This window comes from Canis lupus, chromosome 4 (genome assembly GCF_003254725.2).
Source record: "Canis lupus dingo isolate Sandy chromosome 4, ASM325472v2, whole genome shotgun sequence".
NCBI lineage: Eukaryota > Metazoa > Chordata > Mammalia > Carnivora > Canidae > Canis > Canis lupus.
This window is the reverse complement of record NC_064246.1, coordinates 62791545-62815868: the sequence shown is the minus strand read 5'-3', so window position 1 is coordinate 62815868 and position 24324 is coordinate 62791545. Positions and strand designations below refer to the sequence as shown.

The following is a 24324-nucleotide window of genomic DNA, read 5'->3' as shown; positions in this document are numbered from 1 at the left end:
ATGGCCACTAATCTTCAACAAAGCAGGAAAGAATATCCAATGGAAAAAGACTCTTCAACAAATGGTGTTGGGAAAACTGGACAGCCACATGCAGAAGAATGAAACTGGACCATTTCCTTACACCATACACAAAAATAGACTCAAAATGGATGAAAGGCCTAAATGTGAGACACAAATCCATCAAAATCCTAGAGGAGAACACAGGCAGCAATCTCTGTGACTTTGGCCACAGCAACTTCTTGCTAGGCACTTCTCCAAAGGCAAAGGAAACAAAGGCAAAAATGAACCATTAGGACTTCATCAAAATAAAAAGTGTTTGCACAACAAAGGAAACAGTCAACGAAACCAAAAGACAGAATGGGAGGAGATATTTGCAAATGTCTTATCATATAAAGGGCCAGTATCCAAAATCTATAAAGAACTTATCAAACTCAACACCCAAAGAACAAATAATCCAATCAAGAAATGGGCAGAAGATATGAATGGACATTTCTCCGAAGAAGACATACAAATGGCCAACAGACACATGAAAAGATGCTCAACATCACTCAGCATCAGGGAAATACAAATCAAAACCACAATGAGATACCACCTCACACCAATCAGAATGGCTAAAATTAACCACTCAGGAAACAACAAATTGTGAGGATACAGAGAAAGGTGAACCCTTTTATGCTATTGGTGGGAATGCAAGCTGGTGCAGCCACTCTGGAAAACAGTAGGGAGGTTCCTCTAAAAGTTGAAAATAGAGCTACCCTATGACTCAGCAATTGCAGTGCTAGGGATTTACCCCAAAGATACAAATGTAGTGATCTGAAGGGGCACCTGCATCCCAATTTATAACAGCAATGTCCACAATAACCAAACTATGGAAAGAGCCCAGATGTCCATTGACAGACGAATAGATAAAGAAGATGTGATATATATTACATATGTATATATATGTAACGAATAGATAAAGATGTTATATATAATATATATTATATATATATGTAACACAATGGAATACTACTCAGCTAACAACAAAAAAAGAAATCTTGCACTTGCAAAGACATGGATGGCACTAGAGTATATTATGCTAAGTGAAATATATCAATAAGAGAAAGATAATCATATGATTCTACTTATATGTAGAGTTTAAGAAACAAAACAGAAAATCATAGGGGAAGAGAGGAAAACAAGACAAAAACCAAAGAAGGAGAAAAACCATAGGAGACTCTTAATCATAGGAAACACACTGAGGGTTGCTAGAGAGGAGGAGGGTTGGGGGACGGGGTAACTGGGTGATGGACATTAAGGAGAGCACGTGGCGTAATGAGCACTGTGTTATATAAGACTGATGAATCAATCACTGCCCTCTACCTCTGAAACTAATGATTTTTGTTAATTAATTGAATTTAAATGAAAACAAATAAAATAAATACTTTTCATACTAATTAATAATTCTTCCCACAATTTGGGAAGGTAGAAAATCAGGACATGACTTATAATAATCTACTAAAAGTGAATAGTGGTATTACCATACCTATAACTCTTTGAGCTGCAGAAAAGAAACAAAAGGTCACCTCATTTTTTGTCTATTCTGGACAGTCTATACTGAGACTTAGGAGTAAAGTCCCTCCAATGGCAAGACTTCTTATGTGATTCTATAGAATATGGGTGCTCCTCTGTGCAAGTCACTTCTTGGCATTACCAGTAGAATGGGGAGAACTCAGAAGACATATCCTTGCTTATGTGGTCCATGCAGAGCCATTTCCTCCCTACTTCATAGCTGCTAACACTGCAGCCAAAGTGAAGCAACCAGAAGCTATAAAATGTTTTCTGTAATTGCATTTAAACTGGACAAGAAGGGAGAAATTATCAGAAAAGAAGAAATTTCCTTTAGTTCCAAGGAAAAACCTAGCCTGCTATTGATGATGGAGAAGATATTACAAAGTACTTTAACTTTTTGTGAACAAATCTGTATCAATATAAAAGCAATCTGTTATTAATAACATTTGTCTCTCACAATCCAAAAAGAGAGAGAAAGAGAGAGAGACTGTCAGAGTGCTTTTTACCCCTTATTAGTGATTTTTTTTTTCTAAATCCATCTTACTACCTCCATGAGCTGAGATGACTCAATTTCGTGGTGCCACCCCATGGAGCATTCAGAAAAAGAGAAATAAAAATTCCATCTTTCAAATGCAAATATGGAAAATAATTTAAATTATCATGCATAAAGCACTCTGTAATGTACAATAGTTTTTTCTGTGTTCTAGATTTTTTTTTTTTTGTCCTTTGTGGCGTCCCAAAGAGAGCAGGGCAACTTTCATTTTCCCATTTATGAATGAGGAAACCAAGGGACAGCAGGCTCCACGGCTATAGGCCACATGACCAAGGCTGCAGACCCCCTTGACTGACCATATGTACCACTGCTCTGGGCTGTTCTTCCTCACACCCTAATCTCTCTTTCTTGCTGCTCCAGATCTCTGGAAGGTGCTGCAAGACTATCCTAACATGTTTTCCCTCAATTCCCCAGACTCCCAAATTCTCTCCAGCCCCTGTACCAGAGCAAAAAGACCCAGTAGAGACACTAAGCATGTCCCATCATGCCGTAACCTTAAACAACAACAGACACATGGGCACTTTCCAAAAGTGAGAAGAAGGCAGTGGGGGGAGGGTAGAGAAGAGTATATTTTTGGAACTAGAAAGACCTTCGTTCAAATTCTGCCTTTGTGACAGTAGATAAGTGCTTAATACTCCAAGCTTCAGCATCTTTATTTATAAGTAAGGGTAAATATTGTTTCTCTCTTTCTCTTTCTGTTTCTCTTTCTTTTCTCTCAGATAAAAAATCAGTGAGAAGGTAACTATAAACATCTAGCACAATAGCAGGCTAGGCAACCAATAAATATTTTTCTTAAGGGTCTTTAACTAGAGTAGTTTACAACCGTGAAATAATAAAATTCATGGTACCTCAGAGCTAGAAGGAATCTTAGAGATTCTTAGGAATCTTAGAGCAATTGTGTTGCCGCCTTGCACAAAAACCTTCAGAGATTCCCCCTGGACTATCAAACCTTATCTCAGATACAACTGTGTCCAGCCTTCCTTTCTAGTTGTTTGCTCTCATTTCCATAGCATGTGCCCTTCGCCCAGGGGGAGGGAGTCTTCTTAATACAAACTGACTTTTTAAATAAGTCAGGAAGCAAAAATTTCAGAACTATAAGAGTTTAGCCTAAATTGTTTTTCAATAGAATCTCTCTTTTTCATTGTAAGTATCAGATATTACCCATAGTGGTTTTTCAGCATCTCATCAGTGAGATTTCCTCCTTTCCATTCAAAAGTATGAACAGTGAAGGACACCCCACACCCTTGTAACAATGAAAGAAGAAGATTCATCCCTGATAAGCTCCCAGAACACAATTTTTTTTAAAAAATTTTATTTATTTATTCATGAGAGACACACAGAAAAAGAGAGGCAGAAATACAGACAGAGGGAGAAACAGACTTCATCCAGGGAGCCGGATGTGGGACTCAATCCTGGGACCCCAGGATCATGCCCTGAGCCAAAGGCAGACTGAACCACCAACCCACCCAGGTGTCCCCCCAGAACACAAAATTGATTCACTGCTTCCCAGGGGCAAGGTGACTCTACCTATTTTATAACCAAGATGACTTTCTTATAAGACAGGACAAAATGTTCTTTTGTTTTCTTTTCCAATTTTAATTTAAATTCTAGTTAGTTAACAAACAGTGCAATATTGGTTTCAAGAGTAGAATTCTGTGATTCATCATTTACATATAACACCCAGTGCTCATCACAAGTGCCCTACCTAATCACCATCACCCATCTAGCCCATCCCACCTACATCCCTCTATCACCCCTTAGTGTGTTCTCTATCTTTAAAAGCCTCTTATGGTTTGTTTCCCTCTTTCTTTCCCCCCCCCCTCATATGTTCATATGTTTTTTTTCTTTAATTCCACACATGAGTGAAATCATGTAGTATTTTTCTCTGATTTATTTCATTTACCATAATACACTTTAGCTCTATCTACATTGTTGTGAATTGCAAGTTTCATTCTTTTTGATGGCTGAGTAATACTCTATTATGTATATATAATCTAATATATATTATTATACATATAATATAATCTTGTATATATATATATTTATACATCATCATTTTCCCCATTGAATTTTACCTAATATATTTATACATCATATATATATATATATATATATATATGTGTCATCTTCTTTATCCAAAGAGGTTAGTATCCAAAATCTATAAAGAACTTATCAACTAAACACCCAAAACACAAATAATCCAGTTAATAAATGAGCAAAAGACATGAATACTTCCCCAAAGAAGACTTCCAGATGGCTAACAGACACATGAAAAGATGCTAAATTTCACTCATCATCAGGGAAATACAAATCCAAACCATGATGAGATACCATCTCGCAGCTGTCAGAATGGATAAAATTAACAACGCAAGAAACAACAGGTGTTGGCAAGGTTGCAGGGAAAGGGGAACCCTCTTGCACCATTGATGGGAGTGCAAATTCTGGAGAACAGTATGGAGGTTCCTCAAAAGTTAAAAATAGAACTACCTATGATCCAGCAATTGCACTACTAGGTATTTACCCAAAAGATACAGAAATACAGGTTCAAAGGGGTACATGCAGCATTATCAACAATAGTCAAATTATGCAGACAGCCCAAATATCCAGCAATGTCCTTTTTTATTTGGGATACAGATATGAAAAATAAAAACACCTCATTATTTCTGTCTTTTCCCTTGTTGTTAGTTCTATAAATTATCTCTTGCCTATTACTATTAATCCATTATTACTTCTCCTTACAATAATAGTTACTATAACTATTTTGATCTCTTCTGTGGTTGAGAATAATTCCATAGATCCTGGCTTCGCTCAGCAATACTGGCCACAGTTATCTCTATGGCTGGTCTTTTCAATTGCATAAGCCAATGTATGCCCAGTTTGTCCCAGACAATTGGATATCAGAAGTGCTATCATTTGTTCAGCTTCCCCCCAGAGAATATAGTCTGGCTTTCCAGGTGCCACTGAGCAGGCAATGATCTGAATAAACCATCAGCAGCATTAACAACATTAAAAATAAACTTCAGTGGAAAGCAGATACTGTATCTATCAATGAATGACTTCTTAATTTTAAGTAAAGCTTATAACACTTTTACATGATATCTAGCTACATATTCAGTATTTCTTGTCCTTAAGTCACTATGTTTCCCTTGGTTGGATCCCTAGTTGATAATTCATACTTTGCCTCCCATCTGGTCAAAAAGGGTTCTCATAATTACATTAGTTTTCCTGGAGAATCATAAAATCATGAGCTCCTTTCCTATTTTAATCAATGAATTGTCAAATTGCTCTTCAAAAATGTTATAAATAATGTATAGAAAAATTTCACTTCAGCAAGAATTTCTATTTTCCTAGTTCATATTTCTTTTCCCCAGTGAAACTTTCATTTTTTAGTTTGTGCCAAACTGGGAAATAAGGCAGTTATTTTATTTTATTTCTTCTCCTTGTACATTCACACAGAAAGGCTTTAGACATTTCTGAAGCTCCATTCATGCTTCACATGGATCAAATATACCTGAGGCTCTACCTGTATTACCACTTGGGCTCTTCCTCCTAATCCTTTTTTTTTTTTAACCTACCAATTGATCTTAAAAACCACAAAGATGTGTTTTGGGGAAGACAATGCCCCCCCCCAAAAAAATTGACCATTGAAAAGTTAAGCACTCTGTGGTAAAACTGCAAACATGACCCATTAAACTCTCAGATTTGGTGAGGATCCTAAGCTGGTATGATTCTGTATGGTCTATACTTTGTCACTTGAGGATGCTACACACTGCCAGCAGGAGCCTGTTCTACATTCATATTCTAATCTAAAATGATAATGGCTGGGATTATAATGACTGTGAAATATGTATCATCTACAGCATTCAAATGAAAATAAGAGAAGTTAGAAAGTATCTTAACATTTCATTCATTTGCACACAAAAAGCACCGTAGTACATGTAAATGAATTGTACACTTAACATTTGATACATCTGCCTCAAGGGAGCTTCAATTCTGAATGTCTACTTCAGGTAAATATTACCAATATCAAATGCCTGGTCTTGACATATTTGTATAAAGTAAAACAGAAGTATAATTTATAAGTGTTATTTTGTATTTTTTCTCATTCATAGAAAATAATGTTTCCACAAGCACCAGATCCTTGGGTGAAGAATCAAAATACTTTCCTACATTTTTTTCATTCCGTAATACAAAATAGTTCAAGATGGATGCAAGTCACAGTACTTCCTGGGAATTTTTTCCTCTTATATTTTCTTCCAAATATATACTCTCATGTTCCATTTATATGTTTTATTTTTATTATTTAAGTACATCACTTGGGCATTTTCCCCCATTGAATTTTACCTAATTGTCTCTTGTCTGTCACACAGAGTACTAAATGTCTAATAACATTACATCACAACTAAGAACCTCAACCATGCATGGTCTAAGCATCTTTACAATTTTAATGTGAATTTTCAAATGCATCACTTTATAAGTGAAATGGAAGTTAACATGACAACATGATGGTGAATCTAGAATGTGTTCAATAGGGACTAAGGAGGAAGGATGGTGACTTTCCAGATGAGGGTGTCATATAACTTCTAGGATAAATTAGGTAAAACAATGGGGACTCAGAGGGCTTCACATGATGTAGAATTTGTGTGAATCTAAAAGAAATCCATGTGTAGCAAAATTGCTGACCGAAGAATCTAGCAGTGTGTGAGAAGAATACCAGGTATAGAGGGAGGTGTTGAGCAAGACCCCAGTGATCCTGAAACCAACACAAAGGTGTGATGGAGGCTCTAGGGGCTGGAGACTTTCTTCTACCCTTCTTCATGCTTTCTCTGGAGCATGTCCATTGAGATGTGGGAAGACCATCTTAATTGTTTTTAAGTACAAGAGACAATTGTTCCATGTCATAAGAACAAGTGACCCTTGGGTTTCCCTCCCCGTCTGAACAGTTCTCTACATTCATTTCCGTTAGTTCTCTTCCCCATCAAATAGCTAAAGTGAAAAAAGCACCAGTGGCCTCTGTTCAAATATAAACCATTTCTAATGGTTGGAATTTATTTTTCAGACAAATAGACAGGATCTGAGTTTTTGTGTTCTGGTGTAATTTTGCAAACTCCTGGTATTGACCTTCCCACCCAAATCTGGGCAAGTAGTAGAGAGTTAGGTTCAAAAATAAAAAAGCTACCGAAATAGTATACCGATTTCCTTAGAGCCAGCTCTTGTTTTCCTAAATTTCGCACTTTTTCAAAGCAGCACAAAGTTCTTCACAAACTTTAGGGCAGTTGTGTCTCATGAACACATTTTGTAGGTAGACACAGAGGTAAAGAGCAGACAAGGACCTCAATGAAGACCTGTATGTGCAGATATGTGATATTGCTCAGGACCTCTCCTAGGTATTCTGTGGGAAAGGGATGAGGGCGTGAGTCAAGCAAGGAGAAGAAACCACGAATAAATCCCCCAGCGCCTTCTCACTAGGAAGGAAAACTCCAGAACTGCCTTACTAGCTGGGACACAACTCTTCTGCTCACATTAATATTTAGTGTACATTTTAATGATTCAGTTACTAATCTAAGCCCTTGTATTTTATGATACAAATAAACAAGTGTATGGCAGATCATAAACAGCAACACCTAAAACAGTAATTTTAGATTTTTTCCTAACTGTAAGTGGAAAGTTGTACCCTTCTTAATAAAACTCTCTGACATAAAAAAAAAAAAAAATACATGCAGCTGCCTAGAACAGGCAGCTGAAGGAGAGTGGGGTTGGATATGGGTGCTCAGAAGAGAGAGGCAGGGGATCCATGGCCAGAAGACCCAGTGAGGACAGGACTGACTAGCGCCTCCCCCTTTGCCCGCCCACCCATGTGTCTGGGACCCACACAGTGCACAATGCTGAACTGTGGTTGGGAACTCTTGCAGATGTATGTTGCAACAGGACTTTGAAGGCACCATAGAGTGCCAGTTTAATGATGCCAGACAAATCTATGCATATGATTTAAAAATGGAAAATGAAGCTAGAAATTTCTGGTATCTTTGTGGTCACCAAATGTTCTGATTTTTCTTGTCCCTAGGGAGTAGGATATTATAAAATTCAAGCAATAGCACAGAGCTTGGGATCTTACCTTTATTTTTTGGATTCCAGGAGCACAGAATTGAATTAATGATCCTTAGTTCAGGAGACCCCATCATTTGTGAAAGCGTGACCCACTTTATAAGTTTCTATGTTTATTATTGTATTTGTACATGTACATGTATTTTAAGTATGCACTATAAGCATCTATGGGCCTGACCACATTCACCACCTGGTGTCCTTTACCTGATACACATCAGCCCAAATCCTATACTCATCTCTTGCTCTCCTTTTCTAATCTCTTGGTATCTATACGTATCTAAAACAAAAAAAATTCTAGGGATGCCTGGGTGGCTCAGTGGTTAACTGTCTGCCTTTGGCTTAGGGCCTGATCCTGGGGTCCTGAGATCGAGTCCCACATTAGGCTCCTTGCAGGGAGTCTGCTTCCTCCTCTGCCTATGTCTCTGCCTCTCTCTCTGTGTGTCTCTCAGGAATAAATAAATAAAATCTTTAAAAAATAAAAATTAAAAATATAGTAACACATACAGTGAAATGCAAGATTTCAATGTGAAAATTATGTACAAGGTTTAGATAATTGCATACACGCATGTAACTGACACCTCCATCAGAATATAGAACATTTCCATCACCCCCAGGAAGTTCCTGAACTTTCATTTTTCTAATACTCACTTCTGTAGTAACTAATGTTATGACTTATACCACCATAGCTTAAGTTGCCTATTCTGTTTTATGTAAATTAAATTATACAGTATTACTCTTTTGTGTTTAACTTTTCACTCAACATAACGATTACCCATGATATTTTGTGCCTTAGTAATTCATTTTTTTATTATACATTGCATGAATCTACCACAATTTGTTCCATACTTTACTGTTTGTAGACATTTGGACTCTTTCCAGTTTGGGTGCATCCATCCAGTGGGATCCTACTAGCAATAAAAACACTGAACTTCTGATACATGAGGCAACATGAATGACTCTCAGAAGTATTAGGCAAAGTGAAAGGTGTCAGACACAACAGGCTACGTGCTATATGGTTTCATAAATATAACATTCTTGAAAAAGCAAAGCCTTAAGAACAGAAAATATATCAGTGGTTGTAAGGGTTAGGAGAAGGAAGGGATTGACTACAAAGGGGCAAGAAAGAACACTGATAGAAATGTTCTACATCTTGAAGTGGTAGTAACATCTGTGTGGGTTTGTCAAAACTCAGAATTGTATATCTAAAAAGGGTGGGTTTCACCGTATATAAATTATATCTCAATAAACCTTACTTTAAAAAATAAAATAGATGTTTGAGAAAATCTGCTAAGAAATCTAAATAACTGCGGTTAACCATAATAGATAATTCCTGCCTCTCCCTTTTCTCTAAAAAGTTTTGAGCATTTGGTTTCAAACAGGAATATCCTGATTATCTGTTTTCTAGATTGCCAAATTAGATTACTATTTAGTTTAATATCTGTTTAAAAAAATGTGTAATGGGACTGGGCTCTTGGTAAGATTATCAAGAAGAACTTCCTATTCAAGATCAAGTAACTCATGCTAATTGCTTTTGCCAGCAAATGGTGGTGGCATGGGCTGGAATAATGCCAAAGACATTCAGAAACTATAACATTACTTTTGAACTGTCAGGCTTTAGAGATAGAGCTGTTCATAAAGAGGGACACAGAATGCAGGAGAAGAAACTTTCACAAACATACAAGATTGCCCTTTATATTTTCCTACACTAATTACAGTATGTAACAGTTAATATTAGGGAATCTACATAATCTGAAGATTGTTCTTCCAAGAATGTGGAAATACATAAAAATTGCATTGTATTAAGGTATTATACACTCTCCTGTTTATTGACAAAAATTCTTGAGATCCTTATTTAACACATAGAATTTAAGTATATTCTTGCCATTTTGTCATGTCTTAGATTCTTGGGAGCTATAACAGAGGAAATCTAAGCACTGAAAAATTTGTGGAAGAAATAAAATCAATTGCAAGTGAACCCACTGAGAAGCATTTCTTCAATGTCTCTGATGAATTGGCTCTAGTCACTATTGTTGAAGCTCTGGGAGAAAGAATATTTGCCTTGGAAGGTAGGACGAGTTCTTATAAGTCTGCATGTTTTCTCTACAACTTAAAGTCAATGTAATGGGTTTTTGGTATTTATTACTACTACACGGCTCATGCACTTTTAGTGTGTACAATAGCCCTTTAATGGAACAATGCCCTTTAATGTAAATCTGTCCCTGAGATGGCTATCTTACACAACACTGACTCTGTTGGCAGCTCTCTCTGTAAGGATGTAAGGACTGGGGGAAGGCAATGGTCAGTGTAGACTCACCAGAACAAAAATGTGCCCACGCGATTTAGCCTTTTTCTGTGACACAGGTTTAGAAAATGGAGACATAGCTCAAGTTTTCTTTTTTAATTTGTTATTATTATTATTATTATTATTATTATTTTGGGCTTCTATGGAACTGTTCTTGTTTGCAGTCACTTCGTTGTTCATTTATTTTCTTCTATTTTGCTTCTTGCCCACTTTAAAGGTCTTCATGGAACTCTGCCTCAACTCTCATGGCAGCTTCACTATATTTGTCTAAGTCATAATTCTTTTTTGTAGATTTTTTCTTCAATTTTGTAATGGTGATCGGCTACTGAGGATAGTGAGTCATGGCATTCCTTCCTCTGCCTTTGGTAGATGTCAAGTAACAAATTACTTTGAAACTAGCCCTTGCCTTGCAAAAAAATGTCTTTAGAATTGTTATGCCAGAAAAACTGAAAAGGCCTCTTTCTTCATGTTCTCTGATAACTGGAGCCTAAGAGAACATGTCTCTTTCCCTCTTTCCAGAGAGTTCTGCACTTATGCCTCATTTGAATCCAGTGGACCCTATCCTTGTGAGGACACACAGAAGGACAGTTGTTTTCACATTTAAACGTAGGAGTTTAAAAGCATCTTCTCAGTCACCGTGATATGACCTGATAATGGAAAACAGAAAGATAAAATGAGAAACAGACATAAGTAAAACAAGTACACCATTTTGACTGAGTATCAAATGATGAGGAAAATGCAGAAAAGTGACTGACAACAGAATGTTAAAATATATAGAAAGGAAAGAAATTATTTTAGAGTAGTGGCTTTTAAGCTTTATTTGACAGTGACCCATGATAATAAATATATTATGCCTCACAACTAAAGGGGAGTAAAATAGGCCATCCCAAAATATGTCACTTTGGCATATAGATTATTTTGAGCTAAAGGCAATCAAGACCCAGCAGACTCAGGAAATACTTTTACCTCTTCCTTAAATACCTAAAAGAATTTACAGAGCAGCTGGCCCAGAAAACGAGCTATAACCAACGATAACTTTTTAATCTTAAAGACCTATCTGCATGGCATAGCAAACTTCTAATTGCCAAACATCTGTTCTTATATCCTATAAACTTCCTCCTCCCTTTGAAGCCCCCGGTCCTTATGTCGGGATGGCGTATAAGTTTCAATTGCCCCCACTTGTCCTTCAATCTCATATTTGGAGGAGGAGAGCTCTCATATGAAGTTAAATTTGTTTTAATTTCCTCCTGCTAATCTGTTTTAGGTCAGTTTACTTATTAAACCAGCCAAGGAACCTGGAAGGGAAGAAGGGAAAATTTTTTCACTTCTGTATGACCCCACAACCCTTATTATGTACAAAGCACTCTGATAATTTCTCATTTTCATTCTGTCTTCTCTTTCAATTAAAAAAATGCTGGTGGTGACTTACCTTGCTGTAAGTGACAGATTTAGTTTAGATTTGATGAACATTTTAAGTCCATGCACACTTCCATTTCTCTCCTTCCCTTTTGCCTGGCTGCTTTTCCCCTGCACCTTTAGAACCTGAACACTTGAATTACTTATCCCTCTGGAGTCACAGCTGCTTCTGAAGAACTTAACTATCCTACATTTTTTGCACAAGTCACTTTTAAGTGGCTTTGCTCTCACAGCAGCTATCCCAGTGTCATTTACTAATAGGCCAGACTGTACGCTTTGCTGGCCTCAAGGAAATATACAAAGATTTCCAAGTCATTGTGCACTCTTAATGTTTAATAATGTGATATGTTATGTCAATAGTGTGATATGATAGAAACAATCTCTAAAGACCATTTAAATGAAATGACTTAGTTACATTAGATAGTTAAGCATGATACAATACAGTTTCCATTTTAAACCTCCCCTAAGTAAACAAATAAATATAACCTTGTAGAACTTGTAGAAATGAAGCCTTTATCAGCTGTTGGGGAAAGAGGAGCCCAATTTGCCTTAAATGAAATTTTTGTGTTACTCCTAAACTAACCACACCATGAGTTACACGTTACACGTTGTTACACGTTGGAATGCCCAGACACTAAAAAGACGTCTGTGTATTTAAAAGCAAAATTATTTTTTAAATATCCTCAGATTAAAATGTCTCCTGCATCTTTACTGGTAAACTTTCAGGCCTAACCAAACTCAGTGCTTTGACTAGCCTTTTTCGGGTTTTTTTGTTTTTTTGTTTTTCTCATAATGAAAGCAGAAAGGGCTTCACTTTCTTGTTCCTTGGGAAGTGGCCACTTCTTATCAACATTTATATTTAGATGGTAAATAGGAACAATTATGAAATTCCTGCTTGCCACGGTCAGCGCCACCTAGTGACGAGAACAGGCCGTGAACTTACCCAATCAAAAGAAGTCTGTCTTCCTTTCCCAGCAAATGGGAGAAATGCTGAGATTTCTAACCAGACGCTGAGCAGTGGGGAGAGTGATTATCTCAGTACTCATGAACGGTCTGGGGAGGAGTTAACAGCAAGAAGTTTAGAGATGTACAAGGAGCTATTACCATGAGGACAATTTAGGCAGACTATCACGTAGCTCCCTAAGCAGAACCCCAGAAGATTCTAGAAATAGGCAGCAGGTCTTTGCTGCTGCGCTCTTAAAATTGGCCTTGCAAAGATAATTTTAAAAAGACACCATAAAGCATTGTGGATTTAAAACCTCAAAGTTAAAGTACACCTCAGTCATTTAAATTAGATGATAATTCATATGTGAGGTTAAAATGATATATTTGAATTCTTGATTGATATCCTCATTTAACCTAGTCCTAAAAGAAGGCAACCACAGATATATTTGTTAATAAATTTATAACAGTAAATAACTAGTAAATGAGTTTGATTTCACAAATTTAATTATTATCATGCCTCAATAGGCATGACTGACTCCTAAAATTATGCACTATTTTTAACTTATTTGCAAAGCCAAATAAATCAGTAACTCCCAACTGAAAGCAAATGAATCAACATTCTCTCAATCCCCTTAGGAGGTTGTGGCTTTGGGTTGGTGAATATTTTGAGAATAGCACATTTTCCATGGAATGCTCTGGATTGTCTCTGTATTTCAGTAAAGGGCCTAAAAGTGAGTATAGAATCTTGCCCATAGAAATCCTCATTAAAACTGTTCATATTCATGGAGCTCTTGGAAAGATAAAAAGACTTAATGGTTGCTATTGAACCTCATACAGACCATTGACTTTAAAAATGGGTACAGATTCTATTAAAAAAATACGATTAAAAAATTTTTTCTTAAATATGACCTAGAGACCATCCAAAAGTCTCTTCCCAATCTGTGACTGATACCTACCACCAGAAATTAGAGCAAATACAAACCCAGAATCCCTGCACCCTTTATCAAATAATGGTATTCTGAGGGGATCTATAGCTGGAAATATAGGTGAGGCTGGTAGAAACAAGAGACCTCTTTAAATGTGTGAATAAAATTTGTTTAGCCCTGGAACATAACAGGTAAGTTTAGCCCAGTGTCTGAGCAGGATTCCCATGGTGTGAAGGGAAGACAGGTGTCCAACTTCAGTACTTTCAACTTTAATTCTGTGGATCCAAAGTGCCATATCATCCATGGGCATGATGGAATATAAGATCAGAAGCATGAATGGAGATTTCTCAACTTCTCCAGCAAGGATGGGGAAGCCATCAGTCAAGAATTTAGTCATGGCCTTCTGCTAATCTTCTCTTTCCTCCACCCAGCCCTACCTAGGAATTTTGGGTTGAGAAATGTGTAGCTGAACACAACTCAAAAGAAGTTGGAAGTTCTGGTTGGTTAAAAGCCCAGACTCTAATTAGCCTGTCTTCTCCAAGTCAACCGTGTGCTAATAGGCATTTATCTTTCTGTTATAGCTACAGCTGACCAGTCAGCAGCTTCGTTTGAAATGGAAATGTCTCAGACGGGCTTCAGTGCTCATTATTCACAGGTACATTGACCAATTGGTAGAAAATGAAGTTTCTTTTTTTTTAAGGTTTTCACTCCCAAAAGCAATGCCCAAGCATCAACATTATAAATGCAACTAGCAGTTTATGGCTTGAGCCGTTATTCTGACCGTGATGACTTTCTAATCCAAATAGGAAAATGGCATCTCACAAATTTACTAGGAAAACAACTTATTTCACACAGTTCACTATATTGTACTAATAATTGTGAATCAAACATTTTGAGGTCTGCCCAATGTAATTATACATCTGGCTAAATGAAATACTTAAAATAGTTGCTAATGATATGGAATGTATCTTTTTCCCAATTTCAGTGTTTTCAAATATCTTGCTAGAATTCCATGTTCAAGACCTAGGATTCTTGGCACCCAGAATTAAGCAGAAAGACAAGATTAGGAAATATATCATTTGTGGTTGGTGAAAGAAAATGCATCAGAATTCATGCAAAGGAATATTGACATTTCAATGGGCTATTGTACTGTATAACTTAGGGCAAGTTACTTACTCTGCCAAGTTACTGTCGTGTTATTTTGAAAATTGTATGAGTTAATATATGTAAAGCACTTTAAATAGAATTTATCATATTGTTAATGCTACATTCTTACTATTTTGTTAAACATCATTTGTTTTCTTTATTTGGTTATAAGGACTGGGTCATGCTTGGAGCAGTAGGAGCCTATGATTGGAATGGAACTGTCGTCATGCAAAAGGCTAATCAAATCATAATCCCCCACAACACAACCTTTAATGTTGAGTCTACCAAAAAGAATGAACCTCTTGCTTCTTATTTAGGTAAAGTTTGGATGTAATCGATAGAAAATTATTATGTTTTTATTTTTGGTTTTGTTTTTATTTTTAGCATTGTTTGCTTTTGTTTTTTATTTTTAGCATTATTTGCTTATATTTATATAGACTTACTTATAACCATGTAACTCACTTCCAAGAGTTAGACATTTTATGGACCCATGCAAGTTCCTAAGCAGACTTAGTTTCTGAGCAGTAATCAGAATAATAGAACATGGAGGTCACACTCTCTCAAAAGGGCTCTCTAGTGCAAGAATGATTTAGGCTGATATGTGCACATTTTGAGGTCTCTTTGTGTCTGATATTCTCATTAACTTCAAGAAGAGCTTTGTACCTGGTGGACAGGAAATGATGATAAAAAAGAGAAACCTTGATTCAGCTAATATTGTCAAGATTAGACTCCCATTTTCTCTAAAATATCCTATATCATAAGTTTCTTTCTATGGGTCCTAATTTTGGAAGAGAAAATTTTAATTTGTCTTGTCATATAGCTTCTTTAATAGTTCCATTAAATCAGACAAATATTGAGGTGTAATGTCATCTTATTTTTCAAAGACTTGTCTGGAATGACAAAGTATATGTCAGGTATCACCTTATTCTCAATCTGTACCCAGCTGCCTAGGAGATAGCAGGGAACTATTCTATCACTAAATGATCCTTTAAACAATTAGGAGGGCCTAGGATGAAAAAAAAAAAAAAAAAAAAACTCAGGCTATAGTTTCCCAACTCTTTAGTCACTCAGCAAATATTTGACCAATACCTATTTTACCCCAGGCATTGTTCTTGGTGCTGGGGGTGCAGTGGTAAAGAAAACAAATACCTTTCATTGTTCATATTTTACTATGTTAGCATTCCTTTACGGGATCTTTCTGTCCTGGAGGCAAGCCTTTTTTCTCTCTATTCAAGTTACTTTCTATTTTACAAGAAAGGTAAGAGGTCTTTACTAGTAGATCCACACATCTCCTGTCTTAAAACTGTAGAGGCGGCAGGACTTAAGAAAAATGAAAGGCCTGAAGGTTTTAGATAATTAAAAATATGTCTGTAATAAATAAATAAATAAATAAAAATAAAAAATAAAAATATGTCTGTAAGCAGCAAATATAATGTGAGTGCTCAAACCCCTTAATACAAGTTGAACTGCATTTATGGAAGCTAGTTTATTTCTTATAAAAGTCCTATTACATTCTGCTGTGGTCAAAGAGCAACTAGAGTATTCCATTATTCTAAACATCACACATTACAAAAGAAAATGCCAAACTAGGATTATCTAAAGGATACCGATCTGGAAACAATTTCTTTCTCCCCTTCCCCACCCCCTGCAAAATTTGAAGAAATTGATGGTTAGGAAACAAAATGTACACTGAATATCTTTTAAATATTTGGAGGATTATGCTATAACATAAAGAGGTTGGGCTTAAGATTCATATACATTTAAAAGAGATCTTAGCATATAGTAAACATCCAACTTTCCAAGTTAAGATATTAAGGAATAGAAGAATGATGTCATAGCTACCTATGACAGATCTGGACTAGAATCTAGATCTCTTGATTCTTACTCCAGTGTTCATTTCAAAATTAAAGACATTTACAAATTAAAGATATAGCATGAAGTCCAAAAAGATGTGTGTGACATTTTAAGAAGTTCACAAATTTGGGGGCACCTGGGTTGATTAAGCATCCAACTCTTGGTTTCAGCTCAAGGTCCTGGAATTGAGTCCTAAATCAGGTTTCATGCTCAGTTCCGAGTCTGCTTCAGATTCTCCCTCCCTCTTGCTCTCCCTCTCCCTCTCAAACGACCCCATCCCTACCTTACATTCTGGTGTACACTCTAAAATAAATAAAATCTTTTTTAAAAAGCTCACACATTTTGAGAACACTATAGTTCTTTTAGTATTCTGAGTTATTATGTGATAAAATTCCTTAAAACCGAATAGTTTTAAGAATCCTAAATCTATTCCCTGAAAGCTTGGATTCATGGTTGCTTAAAGCAGGCTTAGTGAATTTAAAACTTAAAGATACTACTGTGAGCAAGAAAAAACTAAGAACCTTCATTCTTAACCACAGTATTTATAACATATGATTTCTTTCCGCCCAGAAAAGGAAATTTGGGGTATATTGTCCACAATGTGCTTAAATGATTTTATATCTTAGAAATAATTTCATTAGCTTAATCACACATTAGCACATAGGATATTTTGCCAACATAAAGTTTACAGTCGAATTCTTTTAAAACAAAAAAGCACACAGAAAGAGGCCAGAGAAGAAAAATAGCTTTATACCCCAAATATTATTCCAAATCTGAAATGGGGTTTTCAAAATATCTGCTTGTGTGATTTAAAAATTAAGAAGAGTTTGAATGCGTTAGTCTGAAATCTGTGTGGACTGCAAGTTGTTAGGCTGTGGAAAGTCTTATGGAGGGAACAAAGTGAAAGGTAGATGCTGTATTAAAAAAAAATCTCATACTAATCAGTAATTATGAGAAAGAAGTAGAAATAGAAGCTGTTGAAGCTCTCAGGGGACAGCCGCTCACCCATCTTTCCACTAGGATAATATGCATTTAGCAAGTGGTTTTGATGGTGAGAACATGTTTGAAGTCTCGTTCTCTGCCTCCTCCACCCACGGCCTGCCCCTTTCTAATCATGCCAGACATATTCAAGAGAAAAAGTAAAGATATGAGACAAATGCATGAAATCAAAGCAGAACATACCTATTTCCCATTACCTCACCAGATCGTAGCACTTTCCCCAAGGAGTAAATTATGAAAGCTGACAGGATCTATTTCTAAATCCATGCAGCAGACTATGCTATGAATTTTCCTTTCTCTTCAATTTTGTACTTTTTTTCTCTTCAGAAAGCAAGATTAAAATTGGATGTTTATAATTATTTTCCTTTCAAGAAAATTAGATGTTACATGGCCTTCTTTCTCTCTCCCTCTTCATTGTCTTTAGACACCTGAGCTTTAACCAGCAACTACCTCACGGGTAGGTACTGTCTTTCTGAAGACTTCAGTTAATAGCTGTAGTTACCAAGTTCAAATTATTGAAATTAATTAACCAAATAATGATACAACCCCAAGCCTCAAACATAATTTGAAACTTTTTTTAAAAGTTCTTTTATCAGTTGGCATTCATAGCTTTGTAAGTTAAAAAAAAATTAAAGTATACTAACACTCTTAGGCCTATCCCGTCTTAATATTTTTTAGTAGAGTGACATAAAATAAAACAGCTTTGTTTTTCAGATTCTCCTTTTTTATTTTATTTATGTATAAACATGACCTTAAAGCTTTTATTTTTTAAGCAATATTGTGGTTCGTAACATCAGCACTTGTTTAGTAAAATTTCTTGTTTGAAAAAGAATAGTTTACAATTTATTATGTGCAATTTTTTTAGAAGCTCAAAGAAAGATGAAGAAATGACAATGTGAGAAAAATATTCATGAAGGAAAAATGCCTGAGGAATTGTGTGCCTTTAGCACTTGTGAGAATCAAACATGTTTTAGTACAAAAACCTCTGCTCCTTTACAAAAATGTAAGAAAGTGAAAACTATAAACTTGTAGTAAAACACTTGGAAAAAAAATTTCAAAATAATCTTTTTCTTAGTAAGAAATACTAGTCTGTGCTATTTGGAAAAATAATCTGCCTCTGCTCCGCTGATGGGCAGATCTGGTTACTAGAACATTTCTTCCTTCTGTAGAGTTGAAATGTGCACATGGCAATTTTTATTCATTGATTGAGCTTTGTTCTCTATGGACACAAAGAATAAATTTAATTCTTCACGTAAAAATTAAGAATTATCTGACACAAAAAATGAAAGCCCAATTAAAAAGAGGAATGTCAAAGCTCACTTTTTAAATTTAAATTCCAATTAGTTAACATATAGTATATATTAGTTTCAGATGTACAGTATAGTGATTCAGCACTTCCTTACATCACCTGGTTCTCATCACAAGTGCCCTCCTTAATGCCTATCACCTGTTTCACCCATCACCCCATCTACTTCCTTTTAACCAAACAAATGCAAATTAAATTCACAGCAAAATATTATTGTTAGATTATGTTTAACATCTATTAGAACATTCACAAAGTTAAATAACAGTAATGATACCCAATGTTTGGGGGGAATTTGATGAAATTAGTCTGTCCTTTGGCTGTTCGTAGAATAAATTAGTACAAATGTTCTGGAAACAATTTGCTAGACACTGAAGGAATTGAAAATTTGATCCAGTAATTTTTCCTTGAATTTTATCACCATAAAAATCCAAAAGAAGGAAAAAAATTAAATGTTCAAGGATGTCTTTGCAGGCTTAGGTATAATAACAAAAAATTTAAAACCACCTAAAAAATCCTTCCATATTATTGGGGAATGGTCCTTTGGTAGAAACGTAATGCCCTTATGCCTTAACTTAGAGAAATAAACGTCAGCTACTTAAAATTACTACTTAAAAATCTACAGCAGCAAGGGTATCTGGGTGGCTTAGTCGATTAAGTATCTGATTCTTGATTTCAGCTCAGGTCATGATCTTAGGGTTGAGAGATCAAGCCCTGTGTGGGGCTCAATGCTAGGCATGGAGCCTGCTTAAGATTCTCTCTCTCCCTTTCCCTCTGCTCTTCCCCCTGCCTCAGGAGCAGGCTCGCACCTTAGCTTTCAAATAAATAAATAAATATATATATAGATAAATAGATAATAAATAAATAATCTAGAGCAGCAACACAGAAAAGGCTTACATTTCCTGTGATTCGAACTATATAAAATTATTTTTATCATATAAAATAATAAAATAAATTAATAATTATCAAAATTATCAGTCTTTATAATATGTCCAGATAAAGTACAATTGATTTATTACAAAGTGGTGAATTGGGATTATGAGGGATTTTTTTGTGGAGTTTTTTTTTTCCTTCTTCTGTCATCACTGTTACATCATTTTTGCCTTTAAACAATGAAAAACAGGGGTGGGGAAGTGGACAAAGCAGTCGCAATAGATAATCAGAAAGCATGCTAAAAGCTTCTACCAAGACAAACTTAAATTAATATTTTCAAAAACAAGATAAATCTATATAAAGACATAAAAAATAATTCTCACTGTCACTTAAAATGGTTCTTAATTTATTCTGTACAGATTTTAAGGGGTCAGGTAGTACATCTGACATCTGGCATCTCTCTTTTGTTAGGCTACACAGTGAACTCTGCCACTGTTTCTGGAGCTGTGCTGTACATTGCTGGACAGCCACGGTATAATCATACAGGCCAGGTTGTCATCTACAGGATGGACGATGGAGACATCAAGATTCTCCAGACGCTCAGTGGAGAACAGGTAAGCTTGAAAATTATTGTTTTAAATTAATCCATTTATACTCTCTGCAGATTTAAATGAATCATCTATTGTCCTAAACTTTGAAAGAAAAAATTCTCTCATAGTCAATATCAACTTTATTAAACAGGGCTCCATGTTAGCTTCCTTGTGGGGATGTAAAATGCCTGCATCTTTGGCCTCAGGAATATTTCAGTTACATGGAAGTGGAGATAAGATGTATAGATGATTATATAGATACAGATATACAAATATATACATAAAAAATATCTAAAACATCAAGAGGCTTGAAAATGCCAGTGGCATATACAGTAAACTCAGAAGATGGGAAGATTTTTTAAGCTAGAATTGGTGCCAAAAGTCTCAATACAAGATAAGATTTGTGCTAGTCTAGAAGGAAAAATAGACTGGATAGGTAGAAAAAGCAGAAGAGCCAGTTAAAAAGATAATGTGAACCCCAATTGTGTAAGGCTTCAAACGGCAAACTAAAGAAATTGGATTTTCTCCTGGTGGTCATGGGAAGTTATAACATGTAAAATCCAAACATTCTCATTAGGTGATACTGAGAAATATTGAGAAATACTAAAAAGAGTTTAAGAAATTATACATGCAATATGCAAACATAAATATATGTAAATACTTTTAAACTGAAACATCTATGCTGTTGGTTAGTATTGTGTTGCAATCATTAGGGCTTCACTACATATCCCAGCTCATCAGACTGCCCCTCTACACTCCTCCCATCACTGACTACTCCAAAAGGCGGGGAAGCATCAGCCTTCATCCCCTGCAGGTGTACTCACAGCGGCCCAACAGAACAGCTTGGGTGAGAGGAGACAGATACATTGGGCAAGTACAGAGCTGTCCTCTCTTTAACGCCCCACAGGAGCCAATACCTTTCATAACAACACCATAGATATTAGCTTCCAGGGCTCCATTAGCTTAAGGACATGCAGTAGTCAGAGTCATCCTGATAAGCTTACACTGTGTTATCTCAATCACGTATTTATAGTTCCCCACAGCCTAAATGCAGTGTCCCAATGAGACATTATTTTTACCACTCTCAATATTGCTTAGTAATATAATTGAAATCCTTTCCCCATAGATGTCCAGAGGAACAGAGTTAGAGTGAACCAAAAGTAGGAGTCTCATATATAAAAATTATCATATATATAAAATAATAAAACCTGGTGAAAGAGTTTTATTAGCCCTTTGCCCACATTTGTAATCAGAAAATGCATCAACAATTTTTAAAAGGCTATTGCTGTAGCAAGGATAAGGTGAGGAGAGCCTAAAATAATGTATCACCAATAAAAATGGAAAAGGAAGGAGTATAGTAGACATAAATACCGAGGAACTGACAAGATTGTAAAATGAAGCATTTTGTATGACATCTTAGGTCTGATATCACTCTATTAATTGTCTACAAGACAGGAAGTGAAAATTTTGTGAAAATTGCTCATGAAAGTTACAAATGATTTAAATTATGAATAATTTAAGTTTCAAGCCTGGTAATCTGGGAGAAAGGTGGCACCATTATTAGAATGTCATCAACTCCAGCAGTGTAGATATTTTTTTTAATGGTATTTGGTTTTGCATGTTTCCTGTAACAGTAAGCACAAATTCAAACGGTTATGGGTGCCAGGAAGGTAAAGTAAATAAATAAAGCTACTGCACAGAAAACAACAGGAAATGGTGGGAACCATGGCCTGGACAGCTCATGAGCCACCTAAACATTTAGTGCCCACTCAGCTCCAGATAGCTATTGTCATGGGAGCATGAAGTCCCAAGATTGCTAGATCTTACAGCATTTTATTTATGTTTGTAATTAATTCAACTTAAAAAAAAAACTTTTAAACCCTTCATAACCTATGAGGAAAGAACATTCGAAAGTCAGTGTCTAGCAGTTGTCTAAGTGTCTAGCAATGTCTAGGAATGTAGAACTGGAGCCTTGAGAGGAGATAGAATGAAATTTGCAACTTTCAGTAATAGAAATGTTTGGAAGGATTACCCATCTAGGAGAGGAGAAGGGGGGGAAAGTTCAGGTCTTAGTTTAGGGGATGCCAAAATCTAGGGCATGGGAGGAGGAAAAGGAGCTAGCAGAGATGAAAGCAAAGAATGGCCTATGATATTATGGCAGAATCAGGAGAGCAAAATTAAAATCATGGAAGCCAAGACAGGAAGTTTCAATAAGAGAATTATCAAAAGCATCAAATATTAAACATAGGTCAATATTTGGTAAGGTTATTGCATTTAGATAATGAAGTGTTAGTCTCCTGCATTTCTCTAAAATGCATCCATATCTTTAAAAGAAAAAAAACATTGCTGCAAGGGGATGGTCTCCCTGCAATCCTTTTATATTTTTCTATCTTCCACAGATGCTAAGACAAGACTTAGCCTTTTTTTTTTTTTTTGTCTCTTAGCACTGATAGGTTTTTTTAATTTAAATTCAATAAGCCAACATATAGTACATCATTAGTTTCAGAGGTAGAGGTCAGTGATTTATCAGTTTGCATATAACACCCAGTGCTCATCATATCACATCCCCTCCTTAATGCTTATCACCCAGTTGCCCCAAACTCCTACCCCGCTCCTCTCCAGCAACCTTCAGTTTGTGTCCTATGACTAAGAGTCTCTTACGGTTTGTCTCCCTCTCTGATCTCTTTCCATTCTGTTTTCCCTCCCTTCCCCTATGATCCTCTGCGCTGTTTCTTACATTCCACATATGAGTAAAGGCATATGATAATTGTCTTTCTGACTGATTTATTTCACTCACATAAGACTTAGCCATTTTGTTGAGTAAACTTCGAAGTCTACAAGGTGAAATACACTGTACCAGTATTCCAAGACAAATCAATTCTTCATATTGTATTTTATTTCATATTTTCATACTATGGTATATAAACATATATTGAAGCCAACCTAGAATGCCTATTATTGTTCAATCTCATTTTATTTCCCTAAAAAAAATCATGGTGGCATTCATTATCCTTTCTGCTTTTTGAAGAAGTAAGAGATGCTAGGATGAAATCTAAAGGAAGCCATTTCTCTTACTTTCAAGCTGCAGAATCTGGGACAGCTGCTCATCCTGAAGGATGGGTCTGATTATTAGCCTCCCACAAAAGCCAATAAAGAGCTCTCAGGTAGAATCCATTTCTATATTTTATTTCTATTTCTATATCTATCTGAATCTCAATTACTCTTCTAGATTAGTATAAGTAAAAGAAATGCAGGCTTTTAGCTATCTTGAGAATTTCTGATGTTCATCAGATTATTTTGTTTTGTTTTGTACCCTAGATCGGTTCCTATTTTGGCAGTGTTTTAACAACAATTGACATTGATAAAGATTCTAACACTGACATTCTTCTGGTCGGGGCTCCCATGTACATGGGAACGGAGAAAGAGGAACAAGGAAAAGTGTATGTGTATGCTCTGAATCAGGTAATGGTACCTCTGGGCCTAGTAGAATGTTGAGAGTATCTCTTCCTTTCTTTCAATTTCAAATAAATAATGCAGTTCCAATTTGGTACTCACTTTAGAAAAAGGAGCAAAGAATCTTTCAGGACCTCTTTACCCCCACCAACTCCTCAGTTTCTAAATGAACATTTTAGAATTCTAATAAGGTAGTTCAAGCCGTTAGGCATTCTCTGCTTGGAAATGTGAAATATTTTTTTTAGCATAAAATATAAAGATAAATATAAATCTGTTTAAAATGCTAAATAAACTCACAGGGCAGCCAT

The 24324-nt window shown here is 35.9% G+C and overlaps 1 protein-coding gene across 1 annotated transcript in view; it reads left to right on the top strand.

Annotated features, from left to right (window-relative positions):
- ITGA1 (integrin subunit alpha 1) overlaps positions 1-24324 on the top strand; it is a 160888-nt gene that overhangs the window by 93835 nt on the left and 42729 nt on the right. The window contains exons 9-13 of the mRNA XM_025435006.3: positions 10110-10275; positions 14380-14453; positions 15117-15261; positions 20445-20587; positions 23882-24025. Coding sequence (XP_025290791.1) covers positions 10110-10275; positions 14380-14453; positions 15117-15261; positions 20445-20587; positions 23882-24025 — 672 coding nt within the window. The remainder of the gene's footprint in view (positions 1-10109; positions 10276-14379; positions 14454-15116; positions 15262-20444; positions 20588-23881; positions 24026-24324) is intronic.